This window comes from Enoplosus armatus, chromosome 3 (genome assembly GCF_043641665.1).
Source record: "Enoplosus armatus isolate fEnoArm2 chromosome 3, fEnoArm2.hap1, whole genome shotgun sequence".
NCBI lineage: Eukaryota > Metazoa > Chordata > Actinopteri > Centrarchiformes > Enoplosidae > Enoplosus > Enoplosus armatus.
In genome coordinates, this window is record NC_092182.1 from 201,327 (window position 1) to 225,296 (window position 23,970).

At 41.9% G+C, this 23,970-nt stretch overlaps 1 protein-coding gene across 1 annotated transcript in view; it reads left to right on the top strand.

Moving 5' to 3' along the window:
• The window catches only part of LOC139282313 (dihydropyridine-sensitive L-type skeletal muscle calcium channel subunit alpha-1-like), a 48,704-nt gene extending 25,904 nt beyond the window's left edge, over window positions 1–22,800 (top strand). The window contains exons 26-42 of the mRNA XM_070901938.1: window positions 1,542–1,700; window positions 1,801–1,911; window positions 2,978–3,061; window positions 4,222–4,269; window positions 6,324–6,350; window positions 6,440–6,565; window positions 6,650–6,715; window positions 7,172–7,263; window positions 9,856–10,015; window positions 11,906–12,033; window positions 13,443–13,539; window positions 14,049–14,151; window positions 14,788–14,889; window positions 15,743–15,873; window positions 17,552–17,662; window positions 18,327–18,472; window positions 22,735–22,800. Of these exons, the coding sequence (XP_070758039.1) occupies window positions 1,542–1,700; window positions 1,801–1,911; window positions 2,978–3,061; window positions 4,222–4,269; window positions 6,324–6,350; window positions 6,440–6,565; window positions 6,650–6,715; window positions 7,172–7,263; window positions 9,856–10,015; window positions 11,906–12,033; window positions 13,443–13,539; window positions 14,049–14,151; window positions 14,788–14,889; window positions 15,743–15,873; window positions 17,552–17,662; window positions 18,327–18,472; window positions 22,735–22,744 (1,701 nt within the window). The 3' untranslated portion in view covers window positions 22,745–22,800. The remainder of the gene's footprint in view (window positions 1–1,541; window positions 1,701–1,800; window positions 1,912–2,977; window positions 3,062–4,221; window positions 4,270–6,323; window positions 6,351–6,439; window positions 6,566–6,649; window positions 6,716–7,171; window positions 7,264–9,855; window positions 10,016–11,905; window positions 12,034–13,442; window positions 13,540–14,048; window positions 14,152–14,787; window positions 14,890–15,742; window positions 15,874–17,551; window positions 17,663–18,326; window positions 18,473–22,734) is intronic.
• Window positions 22,801–23,970: the final 1,170 nt, after the last annotated feature.

Below are 23,970 nucleotides of genomic sequence, written 5' to 3' on the forward strand. Positions count from 1 at the left end.
TCCTTGAGGGTCCGCACCGACCCCTGTTAGGACATGGACTTGCAGCCCTAAATTTGTGACCAGACTTTCCTCACTACAAGCACACTGACTGCTCATGCACTACACAAGCAAACTGGACACTTGTTTCATGTACTGTATGTACTCTATTCCCCATCCTTCCAATACTGGTTAATAATTTTTTGCTTTGCTGTCCAATTTGCAGTGTGGTATGTGCAGCATAAATTCTGAGAACACCCCACACACATGCTGAAACTACTGTTGTCTGCAGTGTTACTCCGGCAGCCACTATAGCAGTGCACAATGCAAAACTTTTTATTTTGACACAGTTGGAAAATTATATTTCTGGGGATTTTAACTTCTTTTCAGAATCAGAATCAGAAATACTTTATTGATCCCCGGGGGGAAATTATACAGGTACCGGTGCTCCCATTCAAGAGTAGAAAGTAGCATAAATCTAGAAATGTATGTACAAAAATAAGATATAAAAAATAAGATAATGTCAGAGAGTCCAGCTCCACCCCAACAACGTCACTGGCCTTGCAGATCAGTTTATAGAGTCTGTTGGAGTCCGCCACCCTCAGCCTGCTGTCCCAGCATGCAACAGCATAGAGGATAGCACTGGCCACCACAGACTCATAAAACATCCTCAGCATAGTCCGGCAGATGTTGAAGGACCTCAGCCGCCTCAGAGACGGCTCTGGCCCTTCTTGTAGTGGGCATTAGTGTTCTTCGCCCAGTCCAGTTTATTGTCAATGTGAACTCCCAGGTACTTGTAATCCTCTACAATGTCCACACTGACCCCCTGGATGGAAACAGCGGTCATCGGCTACTTGTTCCTCCTCAGATCCACAGTCAGCTCCTTTATCTTTGTCACGTTGAGCTGTAGATGGTTCTGCTCGCACCATGTGACAAAGTTGTCCACAGCAGCCCTGTACTCCTCCTCATCACTCTTACTGATACATCCAACTATTGCTGAGTCATCAGAAATCTTCTGAAGATGGCAGGTCTCTGTGCAGTAGCTGAAGTCCGTGCTGTAGATGGTGAAGAGGAAGGGAGAGAGGACAGTCCCCTGTGGGGCCCCGGTGTTGCTGACCACTGTGTCTGACACACAGTGTTGCAAGCGCACATACTGTGGTCTGACAGTCAAGTAGTTGACAATCTAGGACACGAGGGGGGCAGCCACCTGCATCTCCGTCAACTTCTCAGGTGGATGCCCCCCTCGTGTCCTGGATTGCCTGAGCTTTTCAGCTCATACAGAGAACATATAAATATATACTGATGTTTGTTGTGAAGATATAGCTTGCTGCCATCTTTGATAATAAAGTATATTGTCCAACCAAACAATATCCTGCCTCAATACATATTATTAATAATCAAATTTAAGAGACCCTTGTCAAAAATGATTGTTTATGTAAAAAAGAATAAAACAGAGAACTGTCTGTTGTTGCTATCGGCCTCAAACATCCTGAAATCCTGATTGATCATGTGTTTACTTTTTCTGAGCCCTGCATCTCCTCCCACCTTCTTTTTAACCTCTCCAGCGCCAGTGTGTGCAGTATGCTCTTAAGGCCCGACCCCTGCGATGTTATATTCCCAAGAACCCCTACCAGTATCAGGTGTGGTACATCGTCACCTCCTGCTACTTTGAGTACCTTATGTTCCTCCTTATTATGCTCAACACCATGTGCCTGGGAATGCAGGTATGAATACAACACATGTCACGTACATTTGAATAATTTGTTTAATACATTTGAGTAATTATAACAACACTCATTGTCTCACTTCACATTTAACCCACAGCACTGTAACCAGTCAGACCACGTTACTCACCTGTCTGACATGCTGAATGTGATTTTCACTGTGCTCTTCACTGTGGAGATGATCCTTAAACTCATGGCCTTCAAAGCTAAGGTTTGTCAAAATTCAGCTTATTATTACATTTTTCAGATAAATTACATAAGTGCTCTACCACCACAGTGTATGTACATTTGTCTGCCTGTTGGCAGACTATTGGTAGCATTAGCATTAGCTGCAGGACACTAGTAAGCAGTCAGAGAGGACATAGTATTTTAGGTTTCATTTGAGGGAGTCATCAGTGATCTGTCTCTATAAGTCTTTTGATGGTTGGTGGGACTGTGAATAAACCATGCTCGCGGTAGTGTGTTTGTGGCTTGTTAGGTTATAGTTCATTTTTGGTAAAGGTCAATCGAACCACCAACCCTGTGATGAGAGGTCAACCTGCTCTAGCTCCTGAGCCACAGCCAGTCCTTTATAGCAATGGAGAACGCCAGGCTCTATTCACTCCTTTCTTCAAGAATCAGGAAGGGACTGTTGATAATGCAGCTCCTGAGGAAACACCTGTTGATTCAACAGACCCTGTCTCTTCTGAGTTGGAGGATCCAGAGGTTACAGTAGAAACAAAAGGGCATATCTCACAGCTGGCCTTTCTTCCTTTGGAAAAAACTCAAGTAGATGCTACTGTTGGAGATAATGGCAGTAAGGTTTAAGGTGCTGACTCAGAGGCATTAGCAGCCACCTTTAATGGGGCTGAGGAGATCCCCTGCAAATAAGCTGTCCCTGGTGGAGAATAAGAGTGTCAGTTTTGTTATGACTACAGTAGCAAAAGACATGACTGAAAGCAAATGTAACGTTTCTGGTCTGCTCCTCTGTGGAAAAATTAGTTCCAAGAAGTGGAAGTGGTTTGCTAACTTTATTAAACCTGAGAGAAGAAGAGAAGAGGCTGCATAACACAACAGAGAGCCCACACTGCATCAACTAGCAACTGTACTGACGTGAGACCACTTCGGTGGCAAAGAGTGTGCATGTATATTTTTATGAGAAAAGAGGTACACGAATAGACATATGCATGCGTCATAGTGAGTGACATCATAGTGAGTGACATCATAGCGAGTGACATCATGGTGAGTGACATCCCAAAACACACACACACATCTGCACTTCTCGTGTTTTCTCAAAGGGTTATTTTGGAGACCCCTGGAACGTCTTTGACTTTGTCATCGTCATTGGAAGTGTTGTGGACGTGATGCTGAGCGAAATTGATGTGAGTACCATGCCTTGCTTTCTCTCTCTCCATCTATCTCTCTCTCTCACTCTGTCTCTTTCTTTTTCTTTTTTATCTGTCTCTGTCTCGTACACACACACACACTTCATATGTTCGCATATTTGAAGACACAGCACAAATAATAAACACACACGTCGGATTATTATACATTCAGGGGAAATGCATTGACATTCATTTACTGGTTGCTTAACCTGCTTAAAGCAAACTGTACATATTAAGCCCCTTTTTAACAAGTTGGTTCACACTGAGTGCAACTGCCAGAAAGCCAAATATAGTAACAGTGAGCCCGGTAGCACCAAACTGGTTTTCAACTGGCTCTGTGTTTTCCAATCCAGCTCGGAGTGTGTTCAGAACCATGAATGTACTTAATATGACGTGAGATGAAAGCCGACACCCACAGGAAAAAATTAACTATAGAAACACTAGAAACTATTTCTTATGTTAAAAGTAAGGCAATAAATACGTGTCAGTTATTATATACTGTATGTTTTTAGTATGCTTGATGATAAACTGTTATGAATATGTGATGCACAACATTTAGTTAAAGTGATGTCAGACTGTTGGGATATTGGGATACCATATGTTGTATTCATCGTAGTTGAAGCATCTGGCAGTGACCAAACATAACTAAGGGAAAACCTAATGTTTTGCACACGTAGACCTAACAAATATATATGTTTGATGCTGAAGTCTTTTTGCATTTGCTTTGTTAAGAAAACAAAATCGATGAAAATCGTGATTTTTCCCAGCACAAGTAACCTGCACTTTTAGCAGTTGTAAATTTATGTAATGTTGGTATTTATCTCATGTAATTGAATCTTAAATAATTTGGTCGAATTGAATTGACAAGACTTTCTGAGATCAGTATCCAGGGGAGAAAGCTCAGACGGGCCTGCTTGCCTAATTAATGTGATTGGACTTTGTCTTCAGGATACATTCAGTAAATCTAGAGTATACATGTCGTAAATGATGTGTAAGTGTCCATCTTTTGTTTTATGAATGTCGACATTAAATGTTCTCTGCTTTCTGTGTTCATGCCATCATCTCTCATTTCACTTTCTTTTGCGATGTATACCTTCACAGCTGGAGGCTCTCTCTCTTTCCTCTCTGATGTCACTTCTTGTGTTTCCCTCCCACAGGCAGCACTGGCCTCCTCTGGAGGACTTTACTGTCTCCATGGCTGCGCTGTAACTATTCACTTGCTTCAGTTTTGCATGACATTCACATGTTGCATGAAAATTGTCTGAACAAGGTTAAACAAAGGTGTTTAAAAGCTAGGGCCCCCTTTCCCAAAAGCACCATAAGGTATGATCATAAAATCCACTTAAAACTAGCGATTGAGACCATAAACTCATTAGGAAAATGTTTACTGTGGTAATAAATCAAGTGAGAAGTAGGGTCATTTTCTCATTGAATTCTATACTATCGAACTTCATTTTGCAACCAGAGGAGTCGCCACCTGCTGGCCACTTCAAAGAACACAGGTTTAAGGCACTTCCGCATTGGCTTCACTTTTCAGATTGGTGCTTTGACACAACCTTAACAATAAGCATGGGACACTATGGCTGAGTTTAACACAAGCTACTGTACAATAATAATGTCCTCTCAGCATGCATGTTTTACTTTCATAAACACACAAATGCTAGATTTAGTTGCCCAGATGTGGTTTTACTTGGACATTCCTTCTGCAATGCATCTTTTGTCCTTTTGGTGAAACAACAAGGTGCGTAGATCCAGCAAAAGGAAAGCATACTGGGGGCGTTAAGCCTTATCAGCATCTTCTGGTGAAATGTTTCGATTGTTATTTCCAGTGAAAGCGCAAACTTTGTTCTTTGTTATCTCACAGAGGAAAATGTGGGTATCTCTGAATGCCAGTGTTTCCACAGCCAGTATCCACATCTTTTATAATGCGATTACTGTATCAGTACACTCTACTACTCTTACCAATGGAATACAGTAGAGAGGTGATTCAGTGGGGAAGTCTGTGAATGGAGTTGTGCGAGGAATTGTGGGAAACAGAGTCCATGGATAATGTAGTTCCTGCAGTACAGCAGGTCTAATACAGAACTGCTGAAAGAATAACATTCATAATAACTGCTACATTTAAGGTTTAGTGTGAATTTTAGAGAATGACGTCTGCCTCGAGCAGCAGCTAAATCAATCACCCTGTAACAGGAATTATAGGACAGCAAGCTGAAAGCTGTAGACTGTTTGCTGCACATTAAGCTTCTTTTCATGCTGAAGCTCTAAACCGTGTGCACGTGCATTCGCTCTTGAGTACTGCTTTGGGAAACACATGTAGAAATTTAGGATCGTTTGTTCTCAATGCTCCAAGAAAATACTCTCAGCTCTTCAGTCATTGTCAGGAAATGGGGCCCAGCACTGTAATCTGTTTGCTCGTACTGGAGCTGCTGAGATCTGATATTTTTCTGTGTGATTCCTCACCCTAAAAAGGTATGCTTTGAGTGTTTCGTGATTCTTTGTCTTGTAAGAATGGCAACAACATGTACACCAATACAGGATGCAAACCTCTACTGACGCCTACATATTAATGAAAAGACTTTATTCTTGTTGGTTTAACAGATTGTTGAGTAAAACTAATATCATATTGACTGCTTGTGGCCAGTAAGGCAGGAAAGAGGATTCAGACAACAAGAACAAAAATATTACTTTGAGTTCTGAGATTAATCTAATATTATGGTTTAAAAAGGCAAAAAAGGGGAAAAGGTCAATGTGAATGTAGATTCTTGGCTCCTTTGACTTATATCTCAGGATTCTGAGGTGTTGAAAATAGTTTAAATTTTTTGACACCTTGATTTTTCTTGTAGAAGATAAAATAACCTCAGAAGTCTTTAAATCGTCTTCCTTTGGAAAGACCTTTCATATCAGCTGTGAATGATGCTGAGTGGCTAATATGTATTAGTAATGAGAACAGCAAATATCCCAGTATAGGCCCGTATATTTGCAAGTTGGTTGAACAGTCTAGCCCTAGTTAGGCATAATTTTCTATGAATTCCACTGTGTAATTCAATTGACTGGACATTGACAATAATACCTAACTTTACCTGCATGTTGGATATCTTCTTTTGTTTGAACAAGCTTGCATAAAAGCAACTGCTCTGTCTTTATGAAATGGTCAGCTGGGCTGTGTGACACTAACAAAGTTTCAAATCTTTGAGGATGTGCTTAATAAAGCCATTCGTCAGAGGGCAGCAGTAGAAAAAAGTGTTTGTTTCTGCAGGCAGTGGATCCCATGCAAGCAATTGCGGTGAGTTGCTTTAACTTTCCTTGAATTTGACTCATGGACCTTAGCAGTTGGTTGCTATGTAATATCCTCTTTGTCCTCTCTCTGAGAAGTCTTCAGAGAACATGAGTGTATCAGTCACATTCTTCAGACTGTTCCGTGTCATGCGTCTGGTGAAACTTTTGAATCGCTCTGAGGGGATACGGAATCTTCTGTGGACCTTCATCAAATCCCTTCAGGTCAGTATCATCATTACTCAGCATATTCAGCCTGTGGTTAACATTACAGTCTGTCTGACAGTGTCATTGGTTGTTGTGTTGCAGGCTCTTCCCTATGTTGCCCTGCTTATTCTGATGCTGTTCTTTATATACGCTGTGGTTGGAATGCAGGTACACACACACACACATTATTAATTATTATACCATGGCCACTGAGAATATTCAATTATGATTGGCTGAAAGGTGTAGATTAACTTTTAGTAACCGGACACCTATGATGTACCTGTTTGACTGCAGGTTTAAATGAACGTACTAATAAAAGCAGCAACTCTGAGTCTGAGCTAAAGATCGTCATGGAGTTATTTGTATAAGCACAAACAACATCTGAAGACAAAGCTTCTCAGTGAGAACCACCAAACCACCAAAATGTGATTAAATATGATATATATGATATAATATGAGGAAATATTTTGGCAAGAGGCCATAATATCAGAGGCATAATACCCTCCAAGTTTGTACCTTCCATGATTGTAATGGATAAGACGGGGGCGATGAACCACCTGGCGCGAAGTGTGTTACCCGACATGGGTATTATACCTAACATAACATAACCTTCTTTTTCTTCAGATATTTGGTAAAATTGCCTTGGTTGACGGCACATACATCAACAGGAACAACAACTTCCAGACATTCCCGCAGGCTGTGCTGCTGTTATTCAGGTTGGTGGTCTGCCTTCTTCTGTTAAAGCCTCAAAAATCCATGAAACAGCACTCTACTACACCATAGCCTTTGCTACTCAGTTCAAAGAGCATCTGCTGTGAATAGGTAGATACCTTGTTACTGATGTCAACCCTTTCATGCATTAGCATGCATGCAATTACATTTCACACACAACTATGTTTGGGAAAACAACAACAACATTACCACAAACACATAAACAGGAGGCAGCAATGCAACATGAGAGCAGAGGCCACAGCAGAGAGAATGAAATGGTCTTAAGTTGTTTATGTCACAGGTTGTCATTTGTCTTTGTGATCGCTTGCCAAACTTTAAGACGGCATTTTTCATGCACAGAATGACTCTTCATCAGGTAGAGAGTAAATGGTCTTCACTTATGTCGATATTTTTGCGAGTGTTTCACTTGTGCACAGAATATCTCTGCTTGCACAAGCAATATTCAATTCAATTCAGTTCAATTTTATTTATATAGCGCCAAATCACAACAAAAGTCATCTCATGACACTTTACATATAGAGCAGGTCTAGACCGACTCTTTATAATATCATTACAGAGATCCCACCATGAGCAAGCACTATGGAGACAGTGGCAAGGAAAAACTTCCTTTAAGAGGCAGAAACATCGAGGAGAACCAGACTCTAGGTGGGGGGGGGGGGGGGGGTCATCTGCTTTGACCGGTTGGAAAGAGAGAGAGAGAGACAGAGAGAGAGAGACAGAAGACAGACACATAGAGACACAGACAGACAGACAGGCAGAGATGTATAGTGTCCAGTAGTCATAGCAGCTATAATTATAATAATAATGAAAATATGACTGATAATAGTAGTTACAGCTGTAATAATCACTGAGATATGATTAATAATAGCAATAGTAACAGAACTACGACTAAAAATAATAACTGTAGTGATGAGAGTCAAGTGGGCCCATGATCCACAGGAACCTAAGAGACAAGAAAGCACAAAGAAACTGCGGCGAAGACATAAAGTTAGTAACATGCATTGGTGGGACATTAATGTGTAAAGATGGAGAGGGAGAGGAGGAAAACTCAGTGCATCATGGGAAGTCCCCCAGCAGTCTAGGCCTATAGCAGCATAACTAGGGGCTGCTTGCGGGAGCTGACATATTGTGCGCATGAGTGGTATAGCCTCTCTGCTTGACTCAAACTGTTCACTCATAGTTCTTCAGAATGAATGTTTCCCATTACTCAACACTAAACAAGGCTGGTCTGTTGTGCTCTCTGTATACATTTGTCTCGTATGAATTGTGTCTCCTGCGCACAAATTAATCAAATCGTGATTGATTTAAATTTTTCTCCATATGTAGTTGTTATAGCCTCTAGTGCTCCTTTGTGAGGGACAATACCGTATAATCTTTCAGTGTCCAAAGTATCTGAGATCAAACACCTGACTCTTAAATCCCCTAGACCTGCCAACTAAATATGTGTTGTGTACTTCCTGTGCTTTCTTTCAATAAACAATTATTTCAATAACTTTCAATAATCATATAAATAAACATATGTCTTTTAGGACGGAAAACGTGTAAAACTAATTTTGAAAAGATTCACAACTGAAAAAAACTAATGTTCATATTAAAATAACAAAACATCATTAAATATGCAGTGCAGTCTTTTTGGAACTAAATCAGACTCAGCAGTGTTTTGGTGCAACATCACGATAGTTTTCTTCTTTCTACAAATTCACACACAAGAAAACTGCTAAATATTTCCTGCACACTTCAATCTGGAGGTTTGATCTGGTGGTGCACATACAAGTGATCTGCGTGACATGGTCAGTGTTCACAACATTTCGCCTTATTGAATCATTATTACCAAAACAATGTCCAGAAATTCATAGTGATAATAATTTCCACATATATAGGGAATAATATTACATTTTTTACATGCTTACATGAAGGTTGGAATAGTGAATTGGAACAGTGATTACATATAGAATCAATACTCCAAATGAAATATCTTCTCCAAAGCACACAGTTAACAAGGAGGCAAACTCCAACAGACTCAATAAACTGATCCGCAAGGCCAGTGACGTTGTGGGGGTGGAGCTGGACTCTCTGGCGGTGGTGGCAGAGAGGAGGATGCTGTCCAAGCTGCGGGTCATCTTGAATGTCTCACATCCTCTCCATGACGGACTGGTCAGGCAAAAGAGCACCTTCAGTGGGAGACTCATTCCTCCCAAATGTACAACTGAGCGCCACAGGAAATCATTCCTGCCTGTGGCCATCAAACTGTTCAACTCCTCCCTCTGAGTGTCAGACACTCAGAATAAACAGACTGGAAATCTTCTACATATAGACAGTGCAATACATATATAAATAGACAAACATATACATTGCTGTATATATTTTTCACTTTTATTTTTCACCTTCAAATATTGTAAATGTGTATGTATTTTTTTTCTATTTCTTATTTTTATATTTTGTACATATAAATTTATGCTGCTTTCTAATCTGATCTGAATGTCAGACTGAGCAACAGAGTAGAGACACATTGGCTTCTCAGTGTGAGTATCAGGCTACAGGTGTGATTAGATGCTTTGATATCTCTGTGTGTGCAGATGTGCTACAGGGGAGGCATGGCATGAAGTGATGTTGGCGTGTATGTACGGAAAGAAGTGTGACCCTAAGTCTGACTACCTGCCTGGGGAAGAGTACACCTGTGGATCCAACTTTGCCATCATCTACTTCATGAGTTTCTACATGCTCTGTGCCTTTCTGGTAAACAACACACACACATTTATACGCTCACAACACACATTAAGAACAACTTAACTACTAACTAGTTTCAGCTTCAACACGGCCTCCACATGTTTGTCTACACCAGCTGCGTACTGGCTCACATTTCACTAATGCTTAAAGAGGAGGTATTATGCTCATTTCCAGCTCTATATCTTTATTCTGGGACACCACTGGAGTAGCTTTGCATGATTCACAGACCAAATAAGTCATTATTCGTCTTATTCTGGCTCTTCATGCAGCACCTCAGTTCACCTTCTGTCTGACACAAGCCATTTGAGCTCCTGTCTCTTTAAGGCCCCCCCTTCCTAAAAGCCCACTTTCTTCTGATTGGCCAGCTCCCTGCAGCCCAGCCCAACTTATTGCTTGTCAGACCACAAATGAGACAAGAAGTAGGTTGGAAAAACAATAGATGCTGAGTGTTTCTGGGGACTGGACCTCACTGATTGCTGTACAAAAACACACAACTTTATTCACTGATTTTGATGAAACTCGATTTTATGGAGAAAATGTTTTCTGGTTTTCCCTCTGATGTCCTCCAGTTGCTCTGCCTCATCTCTCAGTGATTTATGAGTTTTCTGATGGATGGAAAGCTTTATAAAGTAATTGTTAAGTGCCACTAACTGTAGCTGCCGTTAGCACCATCATATCTTAAAGAGCTCATAGTACCCTATTACCCCACTAGAGAACTGCGCTCCCAGAATGCAGGGTTGCTTGTGGTTCCTAGAGTCTCCAAAAGCAGAACAGGAGCCAGAGCCTTCAGCTATCAAGCTCCTCTCCTGTGGAATCGGCTCCCAGTTTGGGTCCGGGAGGCAGACACACTCTCTACTTTTAAGAGTAGGCTTAAAACTTTGCTTTTTGATAACGCTTATAGTTAGGGCTGGCTCAGGCCTGCCTAGACCAGCCCCTAGTTATGCTGCTATAGGCCTAGACTGCTGGGGGACCATGATGCACTGAGCTTTCCTCCTCTCCCTCTCCATCTTTACACATTCATCACCCTCCAATGCATGTTACTAACTTTACATCTTCCCCCGGAGTTTCTTTGTGCTTTGTCGTCTCGCAGGTTCCTGTGAATCATGGTCCTGGTACGCCTGGCTGCTGCTGCTGCAATGGGCCCGCTTGACTCTCATCACTACAGTTATTATGTTTAGTCGTAGTTCTGCTACTATTAAAGCTGTTATTGCTATTATTAATCTCAGCTATTATTACAGCTGTAACTACTATTATCAGTCATATTCCCATTATTATTATAATTATAGCTGCTATGGCTACTGCTAGCGCTGCCATACATCTCTGCCTGTCTGCTTGTCTGCTACTGCACCACCATGCCGTCACCATATTAGAGAACTTGCAGTGCACACTTCAGGCTGTGTTGAAATTAGCAAAGCAGTAATTAATAAGTAGTCTGCATTAAGAAAATATAAACTTCTGGTTTCCTATAATATTTTGTGTTATATCCACATCGAGGATTTCAGCATGGATCTGTTGTAGGAAAGTGTGGACAGGATTTAGACAGACAATGTCAGCATGAACATAATGCTGATGAATTTAACCAACATCACACTTTACAGGTGTACTGTAGCTCTCCTGTGCTTTTTTTTCTTTTGCAAAGTAACGTACGCATTGGACAGAAAGTAAAACTGGCGCTTGAAATTAATTACAAAAGATTTCTTCCTCCTCTTCTTTGGTACCACTCTAGCTGGTGGCACCCTAGGCAGTACCATGGGTGCTTGTTTACAAGACACCATTTCATCATTTCAGAATGTCTTTTCAGCAGTAGGTGCTCCTACAGGAGCAACTGTACGAGCACGTGGTACGCCATGTGGTACATTGGTAGCAGTGCCACACATATATTGTCTCTATCCTTCACAGATCATCAACCTATTTGTGGCTGTCATCATGGATAACTTTGACTACTTGACACGTGATTGGTCCATCCTTGGCCCCCAGCATTTAGATGAGTTCAAGAAAATCTGGGCAGAATATGATCCCGAGGCCACGTAAGTCTTTGTGTGTGTATGTATGACGTGTTTATCTCTGAGACATGTGGCTGGAAACATTACTGTGGTTCTTACAGGGATATGGATAGGACCTGCACATGGCCATGGCTTACCTCGCTCTTGTACTTGGACCATTGTGGTGAAGAAGGCAAAGCTTGCGATTTAGCAGTCTATTTATGTTCTTCACTCATGGTCATGAACTTTGTAGACCAAAAGCTCTATTTCCAGCTCTCTGGGACACCACTAGAGTAGCTTTGCATGATTCACAGATCAAATAAGTCCTTATTCATCTTATTCTGGCCCTTCATGCGGCCCCTCAGTTCACCCTCTGTCTGACACAAGCCGTTTGAGCTCCTGTCTCTTCAAGGCCCGCCTCCCTAAAAGCCCACTTTCTTCTGATTGGCCAGCTCCCTGCAGCCCAAGAGTGGCTCTGCACACAGCCCACACTGCTTCATACTCGAACTGCTGTGCTTGACTGCATGACAGCTGTAGTAACTCAGCTTGGAAAATAGAAATATGGGGCACTGACTTTGATGAACTTACTGCTTATCAGAGCACAAATGAGACCAGAAGTAGGTTGGAAAAATGATAGATGCTGCTGGAGTGTTTCTGGGGACTGGGCCTCACTGATTACTGTCCAAAATCACACAACTTTATTCACTGATTTTGGTGACAGTCGATCACTTTATGGAGAAAATGTTTCCTTGTGTTACCACTGATGTCCTCCGGCAGCTCTGCCTCAACTCTCTGTGAATTACGGAGTTTCCTGATGGACAGATAGCTTTATATAGTAACTGCTAACTGCTGATAACTGTAGCTGCCATTACCTCAGTTTGCTCTGAGCACCAGGGGAGTGTTGGTGTTTACATCACCAGCACAGGAGCTTTGGACCACCGGGAGGAGGAGGTTTACAGTCCCAGGCTAACTAAGAGCATAGATATAGACATCTATGCTCCCTCTACTTCGTGGGCGTGCTTTTTTTTTCTTTTTTCATCTTCGTGGGCGTGCTGTCACTGCTGTGCCCTGAGCAGATGACCATCTGAAGAAATCCGGGATGTATTTTGCAATACATCTCAAGTAGTAAGAAGTAAGACGCGCACAACAAAGGGAGCGTTCTGAGCAGTCTGAAGAACTTTTGGCTCACAGGGATTACTTTTACATACGTTTTCCTCATTATTTGGCAATTTGGTATTGTTTAACAGGAATGTCCAACATTGTAACACTATGTATATGACAGAAAATAAGGAAAAGCATAATAGGTCCTCTTCAACTAATGAGTCCAGATTTTCGGTTCTATGTAGTATTTTGTCTCTGTTCACTATAGAATAAAAGGAATTGCAGTGCCCACTGCATATTGTCATCATATTCTTAATTTGAGAAAGATCTTGTCTGTATTTGCATTCTTATAGGGGGCGTATTAAGCACCTTGATGTGGTGACACTCCTACGGAGAATACCTCCTCCTCTGGGTTTTGGAAAGTTTTGTCCTCATCGTATCGCCTGCAAGGTGAGAAAAATGTTCAGCCTGTCTGATGTCACACACCAATGTCGTCAAGTATTTAACTTTTCAGTTAGAGGATGGTGAGTACTAACTAGCCTCTATGTGGTTCTTCCACACAGAGGCTAGTTAAGCTCGTATTTTTAGTCTGTGCAAAAATACATTCCAGTGGACGGTGGATTTTGTCCCCCATCACTTCCATTGTAAACATGATAGGAAGGGAACTTTTAATGAACAGTAGGAATGATTACAGCAAGCAAAACCTTTCTGTATATACATACAGTTTAGGCAGCTATTGTTTTAAGACAGGCTTGAACAATTGTGAACCTATGCTTTACAAAGGAAAAAATTGAATGGGAAAGAATATTTCATTAAATCCAAAAGGGAAAATGATCTGAAAATGAAAAAAATGAAAATGGAGATATAAAAGTAAATTAGTATTTTTAGTACTTTTTCTTGTTTGTAAGTAATGTATGAAAGTGGATATGATTAACATTTTGTGTGTTTTGTTTCTGTAGAGGTTGGTCTCCATGAACATGCCTCTCAACAGTGATGGGACAGTCACCTTCAACGCCACACTGTTTGCCCTGGTTAGAACAGCGCTGAAAATAAAGACAGAAGGTTTGTGTTATCAACAATGTATGTGTAAATTATATTTATGTTGGTCATTTCTGTTGAATATGGGTTGGAAATGTATGAAATGAAAGGAATTGCCAGAATATAGCCTGTAGTTTCACACATGATTGAATTAACCTGTCAGGGGGCTCACTCGTTTTTGGCCACAACAGGCAGCTGTTTTCAGTCAAAAAGCTGTAAAATGCTACTGAACACTACTAACTGGCAGACAGACACAGTTAGAGAATAAGTGGTGTAGATATTGGAGCATTTAGCAGCCATAGAGACAGACCATTTATCTCAGGAGTTGGTGGAGACCAAAAACAGAGCCAAAAGAGAGTGAATATTGGACTTCATCATTCATCAGGTGACAGGTTGTTTTTAAGCTATTGCAGCATAATAATGCCCCCACTCTCCTTGGGGATGGTGTGTGTATGATAGGGATGACCTGATTCCATTTTTGTGGCCCCAATCCCGATCAGAGTCTGGGCAGTGTAGTTAAACAAGTAGTTTTTCTACATTTAGTGATGCTACTTCCCAATACTTGTTATTGAGGGATTTGACCATCCTGTCTTTATATCTCCGTTTTGATTGTCTTGAATTTCAGTAATTTCCTTTGTGATATTGTTATGCTTGTTCCAGGTAATTTTGAACAAGCCAATGAGGAGCTGAGGGGAATTATCAAGAAGATCTGGAAGCGCACCAGCATGAAACTACTGGATCAAGTCATCCCACCTATAGGAGGTCAGGTTTCATGAGAGATTATTCATTTTTGCAGGTGCTGGTAATAATAAGCTGCACAAACAAAGTTCCTGCATACTGCTATCTTGTTTTTTTTGTTTTTAAGTGCAACATGAAAGTCAGCTGGGACAGATTTCCTCACAGCTTCCTTTCCAACATTTCTGGATTCAGATCAGATTGACATGATCAGACTTTCAGTATCTCCACTAACATAACCACAGCTGGCACTATCTGCCTTTGGCTACATTTATTTATTTCTACATCTGTGTTAGTCCGTGTTCATTCAACCCAAACAGCCGTGTTCCTGTATGGAGACAAATAGGAGCCACATGTGTTGTCAATTAAAAAGACCAAATTGTAAATGAAAAGCTAAAATTTGAAACTGAAAGCCTAATTATTGATCCTGAAACCTGAAAAAAATAACAACTTAACCAAACTATACAGAAGAATATGAAAGGTTTTTTTCAATTCAAATGTAATTTTAATATGGAATTCCTTTTTATACATTATTTTTTCATTTCATATACACTTATTCTAATTAAAAGTTTCAGATCCTATTTTTCTTCAACTGACGTTGATAAAACCTTAGGATAAGTACAAATTTCTACTTGCACCAACGTCCCATTGCATTTGCGCCACCTGCAGCCAATTTGTGTCTATTTGTTTCTTTTTATTGACTTTTAATGCTTTTAATATTTTGTGCATTTTGCTTTCTGTCACACCTTAATAATGTAAAGTCGAGCCAGATGAGTCTCAGGTATTCTAAAATGGCCACTGAACAGGGGATTAACCCTTTGTAAATGTAATATCATAAAGCCATGTTCCACACTTTACATGCATTTCTGTGTTTTAACAGATGATGAGGTGACAGTGGGAAAGTTTTATTCCACCTTCCTAATCCAGGATTATTTCAGGAAAATGAAGAAGAGACAGGAAGAGTATTATGGCTTCCGGCTCACCAAGAAAAGTGCTACCCATGAGATACAGGTAAGTAGTTAAAGGTATTCAGTGAATGATTTGGTTATTCTTTGATCTCAGGAAATTAAATTCATTGAATTCAGTTGATTTCAAGGATAATGGTACCAGTATTATTATTATTATTATTATTTCTTTTAGTTTGTCGGACATGACACACTCACCTCATTCTGTGGATATGGTGACGTTTAACCACAATGGTTTGTTTAAAGAGGAGGTATTATGCTCATTTCCAGCTCCTATAGCTTATATCTTTTGCCTGCCTCCCTAAAAATCCGCTTTCTTCCGATTGGCCAACTCCATGCAGCCCACGAGGGGCCGTGTGCTCGACTGCATGACAGCAACAGTAACTTAGCTTGGAAAATAGCGATATGGGGCACTGAATTTGATGAACTTTTTATCAGACCACAAATGAGACAAGAAGTAAGTTGGAAAAACGATAGACACTGGGGACTGGGCCTCGCTGATTACTGTACAAAAACACACAACTTTATTCACTGATTTTGGCAAAAGTCGATCATTTTATGGAGAAAATGTTTTCTGGTTTTCCCTCTGATGTCCTCCAGCTGCCCTGCCTCAACTCTCTGTGACTTACGGAGTTTCCTGATGGACAGAAAGCTTTATACAGTAACTGCTAACTGCTGCTGACTGTAGCTGCCATTAGCTCTGAGCAGGGGAGTGTTGGTGTTTACACTGTCAGCACAGGAGCTTTGGACCGCCGGGAGGAGGAGGTTTTCAGTCCCGGGCTCTGAGAGTCAACTAACTAAGAGCATAGATATAGATATATATATATATGGCTAAGAGGACTGCTAGATGCACAGCTAACTAGTGAACAGCAGCTACAGTTAGCAGTAGTTAACGATTACTTTACCAACACGTAAAGCCATCTGTCCATCAAGAAACAACCTACTACCTACCTACTCTCCTTCACAACAGAAAAAGCTCTTTCGGCGAGACATACTGAACAACCTGAGCAGTATTAAAGAGCAGTCCTGAGCAGAGCAGTCCAATAACTCAGACAGTTTTCTTTTTTCTCCTTCAATTTGGGAAAAAAAATTGTTTAATTCAGTTTGCAACATACACTGGTATTTACACTGCGGTGATCCTGATAATCATCATCATTTAACAACACCACTATAACATGTAACACCAACAATCCTCAGCACATCATAACAAATGTGGTGCTCCAGGCAACACTTTGTAGAGATTTTTAGTATTAGTAGGGAATTATTAACAGAGAGAAGTTTTCGTTATTTCGTTCGTTCGTATTTCTCAAATCCTGACAAATACACAAATACATTCAACAAAGCTTGTTGCCACTTTCAAACTGAAATTACACAATCCCCATTCAGCCTTATTAATGATCTAAGTTCCGCATGTTACAGTACTCTTTACCTTTAAGTTTCCTTTTCGCTGTCAAGGTATGTCACATACATCTATTGTCCTTTCAAAATAAAGCACTTTCTTTTTTAAAAGAAATCATCAAATATAAACCATTAAACAAAAAAAAGAAACACTTACCAACGCAAACTTTACACATCTTAGTTAAGATGGTTAATTCAAAAGCTCGCAAGTAAACATTTTATTTTGACCTGCGAGATGAACCATGCTCTCAAACATGCGCACATGTGCCTGAATGTGTTTCGGTCTTGTTTTCTTCACTGACTGTATCTTTCACTGTATCCATCAGGCAGGGTTGAGGAACATTGAGGAGGAGGCAGCGCCAGAGCTCCATAGGGCAATCTCTGGAGACCTGGTGACTGAAGAAGAGATGGACCGAGCTGACGAGGGCATCTTCAGGGTAACGGGAAAGGATGGAAAGATGAATGGATAGGTGGAGGAAGTATGGAAGGAATGATATAGGGAAACAGCCAAACAACTTTCCCTGTCTTCACTCAAACAGTAGTCTATGAGAGCCTATCTGAAAACAATGATAAACTGCCGCTGGACTGGAAATTATACTCCCCCACATTATTGAACAGCACCCCACCCACTTGCAATTTCCTCCCAATTCAATGATGGTATTTAGAAACTCAACTGTGAATTTTCTTGTTTCAGTAAACAAAATGTTGGAATTGGTGGTGTACTTTATTGTCCTGATGTAGAAATATGGATGCACACACCATCACGTAGGAGACTATTTAACCCCTTTAATCAGGCTGTAATAAAGAATGTAATACCACAACTCCAGCCCCTCAAGGTAGACCTATCTACTTTACTGCTACTTTACAGTAACTGCCTTTATGTGTCAGTGCAGAATCAATTTTTGCCACTTTAGTCGAGTTAGCTATGGTAATTCTGAATAAATATAGATAAAAACACAAGAGGATGGACAAAAATAAGGTGTGATGCAAATATATTACTGACAGTCTCAATAGTGATGTGTAATGTACTGACATATGTTACATGTTATGTGTCAACTATGAATATAGCCCACGATAACCTTGCTATCTTCTCCAAAACAGAGACAAGGTAGTCTTTTTGGAAACCACACAGACCCTTTTTCTGTAGAGAATGAGATAGCCAATGCCGGCCAGGCCACTAGCCAGCGCCCTCTGCAAATGGCAGAAGGAGTCGTCAACAACAACATGAATATCCCCAAAAGCAACAGGTCTGTGTGTTCAAGCTCATGTTTGTCTATGTTAGCAGTCTATTACGTTCACTGCATTATTACTGAATTGTTTTATTACAGTGCAGTTCATTTGGACAGTACAGTATTGGTGCATTGGGGTGGCATTGAAAGATGTTGTAACAACTGAACACAACACACCGGATAGCAGGATTTCCAACCATCCATTGTGAAACACTTGCTTTCAAGCTTCATCTCATATTCTCATGCTACCAATCAAAATGTAATGCAAAATAAAAGCAACAAAACTCTCCTTGATGTAACTGGACCAAGGGGATATTTACTAACCCTGCTGTTACCGTTACCATTAGGGGCTAAACATTTTGTGTCACAGCAATTTGTTAATTCCAGCTGCAGTTCATCTGATTTAAGTGACGCTAAGTAAGATCTGATGCCGGGCTGTTTTGGTGGACAGATAAACACTGAGCTGAAACTATAAAGCCTCCTAATGCCGAGTTGGAGCTGCAGATTAAGATAATTCTCTCAACCCCTTTCACATTGTCATTTGATACGTCATCGTCCAGCTCCTCACACTCAAATGCTGTGAAACTATTTGTGGCAGCTGTAACCATAAATTTGCAAAACTCTCACACATGCGCACATGATTCAGCACAGTAGCGTTTTACTCTGCACTTGCTAGTAATGGCAGATCTATGGCCATTTAACGATGGCGAAGGGACTTATTAACTTATTAAATATTTTTGCTGTATTGTAATAATGTCTGTGTCTGAATATCTTTGAGGTACTTGACATAGTATCAGAATCAGAATCAGAAATACTTTATTGATCCCCGGGGGGAAATTGTACAGTACCGGTGCTCCCATTCAAGAGTAGAAAGTAGCATAATTTAGAACTAAAAGTATGTACAAAATATAAAAATAAGAAAGAGAAAATAAAAAATATACACATTTACAGTATTTAAGTGAACAATGAGGTATATACAATAACAATGTATATGTATGTATGTGTTGCACTGAAGTGTATGACTATATATGTATTGCACTTAAACATTTAGAATAAATAGTGAGGTAGTGTATGAACAGGTGAAGTAGATACAGATTTCCAGTCTCTTCCTGAGTGTCTGACACTCAGAGGGAAGAGTTGAACAGTCTGATGGCCACAGGCAGGAATGATTTCCTGTGTCGCTCTGTTGTGCATTTGGGAGGAATGAGTCTCCCACTGAAGGTGCTCTTGTGTCCGACCAGTACGTCATGGAGAGGATGTGAAACATTGTCCAAGATGCCCCGCAGCTTAGACAGCATCCTCCTCTCTGACACCACCGTCAGAGAGTCCAGCTCCACCCCCACAACGTCACTGGCCTTGCGGATCAGTTTGTTTAGTCTGTTGGAGTCCGCCACCCTCAGCCTGCTGCCCCAGCATGCAACAGCATAGAGGATAGCACTGGCCACCACAGACTCATAAAACATCCTCAGCATAGTCCGGCAGATGTTGAAGGACCTCAGCCGCCTCAGAGACGGCTCTGGCCCTTCTTGTAGTGGGCATTAGTGTTCTTCGCCCAGTCCAGTTTATTGTCAATGTGAACTCCCAGGTACTTGTAATCCTCTACAATGTCCACACTGACCCCCTGGATGGAAACAGGGGTCATCTGGCCTTGTTCCTCCTCAGATCCACAGTCAGCTCCTTTATCTTTGTGACAAAGTTGTCCACAGCAGCCCTGTACTCCTCCTCATCACCCTTACTGATACATCCAACTATTGCTGAGTCATCAGAAATCTTCTGAAGATGGCAGGTCTCTGTGCAGTAGCTGAAGTCCGTGGTGTAGACGGTGAAGAGGAAGGGAGAGAGGACAGTCCCCTGCGGGGCCCCGGTGTTGCTGACCACTCTGTCTGACACACAGTGTTGTAAGCGCACATACTGTGGTCTGGTAGTTGACAATCCAGGACACGAGGGGGGCATCCACCTGCATCTCCGTCAGCTTCTCACCCAGTAGAGCCGGACGGATGGTGTCGAACGCACTGGAGAAGTCAAAACACATGACTCTCACAGTGCTTGCCGGCTTATCCAGGTGGGCGTAGACGCTGTTGAGCAGGTAGATGATGGCATCCTCCACTCCAAGTCGGACTGAAGGGGGTCCATGTGTGGCTTGACCAAGGGCCGGAGCTGCTCCAGGACGAGTCTCTCCAGGGTCTTCATGATGTGGGAGGTCAGTGCCACAGGTCTGTAGTCCTTGGAGCCACGTCACAGGACGTCTTCCACAGCACGGGGACCCTCTGCAGACTCAGGCTCATGTTGAAGACATGGTGAAATACTCCACATAGCTGGGGGGCACAGGCTTTAAGCACCCTGGGGCTGACACCATCAGGGCCTGCAGCCTTGCTGGAGTGGAGTCTCATCAGCTGTCTTCTAACATGGTCGGCAGTGAAGAACACTGTAGAGATGACCGGTGGGGGAGGGGTGGTGTCGTCAGGTTGAAGAGTGCCGTCAGCCTGGGGACTGGTGAACGAGGTGTGAGGAAAGCTCTCACAGGGGGGTGGGGGGCTGTGAGGAGCAGAGGGGGAGGGGGGAGTGGCTTGTTGTTAGAATAACAATGGACAGTCCTTGCTGGGACAGTGGAGTCCACACAGAAGTTGATGTAGTCCGTGATGCACTCTGTGAGCCCATCAATGTCCTCTCCCTGCGGCTCACAGAGCGCCTGCCAGTCAGTCACCTCAAAACATCCCTGAAGTGTCTCATAAGCCTCCTCTGACCATCTCCTCACTGTCCTCGTGGTTGCAGGCTGGCTCTTGACTAGAGGCACATAACAGGGGTTGAGGTGCACTAGGTTGTGGTCTGACCTACCCAGAGGGGGGAGGGGAAAGGAGCTGTATGCATCCTTAACGTTAGCATACAGCAAGTCCAGGGTCCTCTCCTCTCTAGTGGGACAGCTCACATACTGAGTGAAGGTGGGAAGTGTCCTAGCCATGGTGACGTGGTTGAAGTCACCCGAAATAGCAATGAGTGCATTCGGGTGTTGAGTCTGTAAACGGGCTATGGCGGAGTGAATGACGTCACACGCCGACTTCGGGTTTGCAGAGGGGGGGATGTAAACAGTCACAACAATGGCATGTGAGAATTCTCTGGGCAAATAATATGGCCTGAGTCCAACAGCCAACAGTTCAATGTCCGGGCAACAGACACGATCCTTGATGGTGATGTGGGAAGGATTGCACCACGAGAACGGCAAGCCCCCCTCCTTTGCGCTTACCGCTCCCAGTGCAATCCCGGTCTGAAAGCCGTCGATGGATACGTTGTCGTCGGGAATGTTCTGGTGCAGCCATGTCTCCGTAAAGCACATTAAACTACACTCCCGGTACTCCCTCTGACTCCTGGCCAGTGCCGTCAGCTCGTCCATCTTGTTTGCCAGCGATCTCACATTGCCCATGATGAGAGAGGGGAGACACGGCTTATATCTCCTTTTCTCCATAACCCTCTGCTGTCTCGACCCACCTCTCTTCCCTCGTCGCTTCATTCCCCCTCTGCATCCTCTGCGTGTTTTTCTCCAGATTTCAGCGGGGATCTCCGATGATCTGGTCTCCAAGCTGGCCGGCTTCAGAGCAATCAGCTGATCTCTGGAGTAAACAAAGTGGCCCGGAAGTTGCTGCGCGACTGTCCGATGTTTGAATGAAAGTAATTCCAGAGTGAAAAAAAGTACCAGAACTCTCTCCACTAGCATGTTTGAAGAGGGCACAACTTCAAAAGTCAGTACTTAAAAAAGTTCTGAGTTAAATAAAGAAATAAAGAAGAAAAAGTAAGAAAAAGAAGAAAACAAACAGGAGCGACTGTAACAGGCTGCATGCACGTCGGCGCATACGCACTAAAATGAAGAGCAATTGTTGCTCTATAAAACAAAGAGCATTGTTGCTCTATAAAGAGCAACAATGTTTTTTTCTTATTATTTTCAGTTTTCAGTCATGTGTGGTTAGGTTTAGGACAAGATCGTGGTTTGGGTTAAAATAATAAGTCAATGTTGACTTGGTTTCACATGGAACAGGAACTGTAGTCTCCTGAGTGAAAGTCCTGTGTTTGTGAAAGGAAATACCCGAAGGAAAACTTCTCCCACGTGCACAACACACACAATGAAGAAGCAACGCATACAAATTCTCAAGAGTTTTGCAAATCTAGGGTTACAATCTAGACACGACTCTTCATAGTAATGATGATTTACTCCGTAGTTTGCTGACTTGCATGTTTGCCTGAAACTGAGATTATATGACGGTTTCATTCTTCTCCCTTTGTGTTCTCAGCCTTTATTAACAGCAGTTTGGAGCAGTTGGCCTCTGGCCATTGATGTCTGTCAGAGTACTTCAAAGCCATGACCTTTGACTTCTGTACATGGAGATGCCAGGAGCTTCTCAGCAAACACGGAGAAGAACTGTGATGAAAGAGGCTGCCCACCCAACACTGCCTGCTACAGAAAGACTTAAACATGGGCTGGTGGCAACGTGGTTCTCCTTATTTTACGCAAAATATCAATATCAATAATGAAAGAATGCTAATATTTGGACTATTTGGATCCATAGACATGCTTAAAGCTGCATAAATTTAAGCCTTTTTTTACGCCACTTGGGGACAGCAGAACAAGCTGCATATTGACATATTTTCACTTCACACTCCAGCAAACTCCAACATCAGAATTTATTTGGAGCTGTGTTTCTGTCCAATACTCACTCTCCTTTTAGCTGAAGGAAACATCTGTTTCTTAAGCTGCTGGATCAGTGGTAGTCACAAATTTTTTACAGTGGGCCATAGTGACAGATCTCAGTCATTGGGGGGCCGCAATAAACTGACATGACACTCTGTAGACATTACATGCTAGTGTAACATTTTGATAACAAATAATGCCCAATAAAGCACTAACAGCTGTAAAAATAGATTTCATTTGATTGTTTCTACATTTTCAATGTAGAAACATTACATTTAAGTATTTGTATGCAAAACAACAATACACATAAAACTATACAACCTTATAAATTGATTCTCTGTCTGTTCTACTCAGTGTTCATTGTGGTTTTGAGGGTTCTACTTATGCTTAAAAAACTTGTTTAAGCCTCTCATTGTCCCCTTTAGTAAATAAGACTTTCTAAAGTATTTCTGCTGTTGCTTGACTCTTGCCATGCAGTACTTAATCATGTTAGACAGTCCAGGTGTGCACTGGTAAGTCTTTCTTTTCACAGTGTTCATGGTGGGAAAAGTGGATTCATAGGCATAGGGTGCTTACAACATCACCATCATCGACATCACCTTCTGCACACTGCCTTACACCTCTGTACTAACTGTCAGAGACCATAGTCCAAAAGCATGATCAGGAAGATGTTCATGAGGACTGGGGTCAGAGAGGATACCGCAACTTGGAATGGGTTCTCAATTAAGTCAAAAGACTCCTTGTAGTCCTGCACATCTTTGAATCTTGATTCAAACTCCTCCCTCAGCTCTTCCAACAAAGAGCTGTATAGTTGAGATGTTGCTGAAGTTGTGGATCT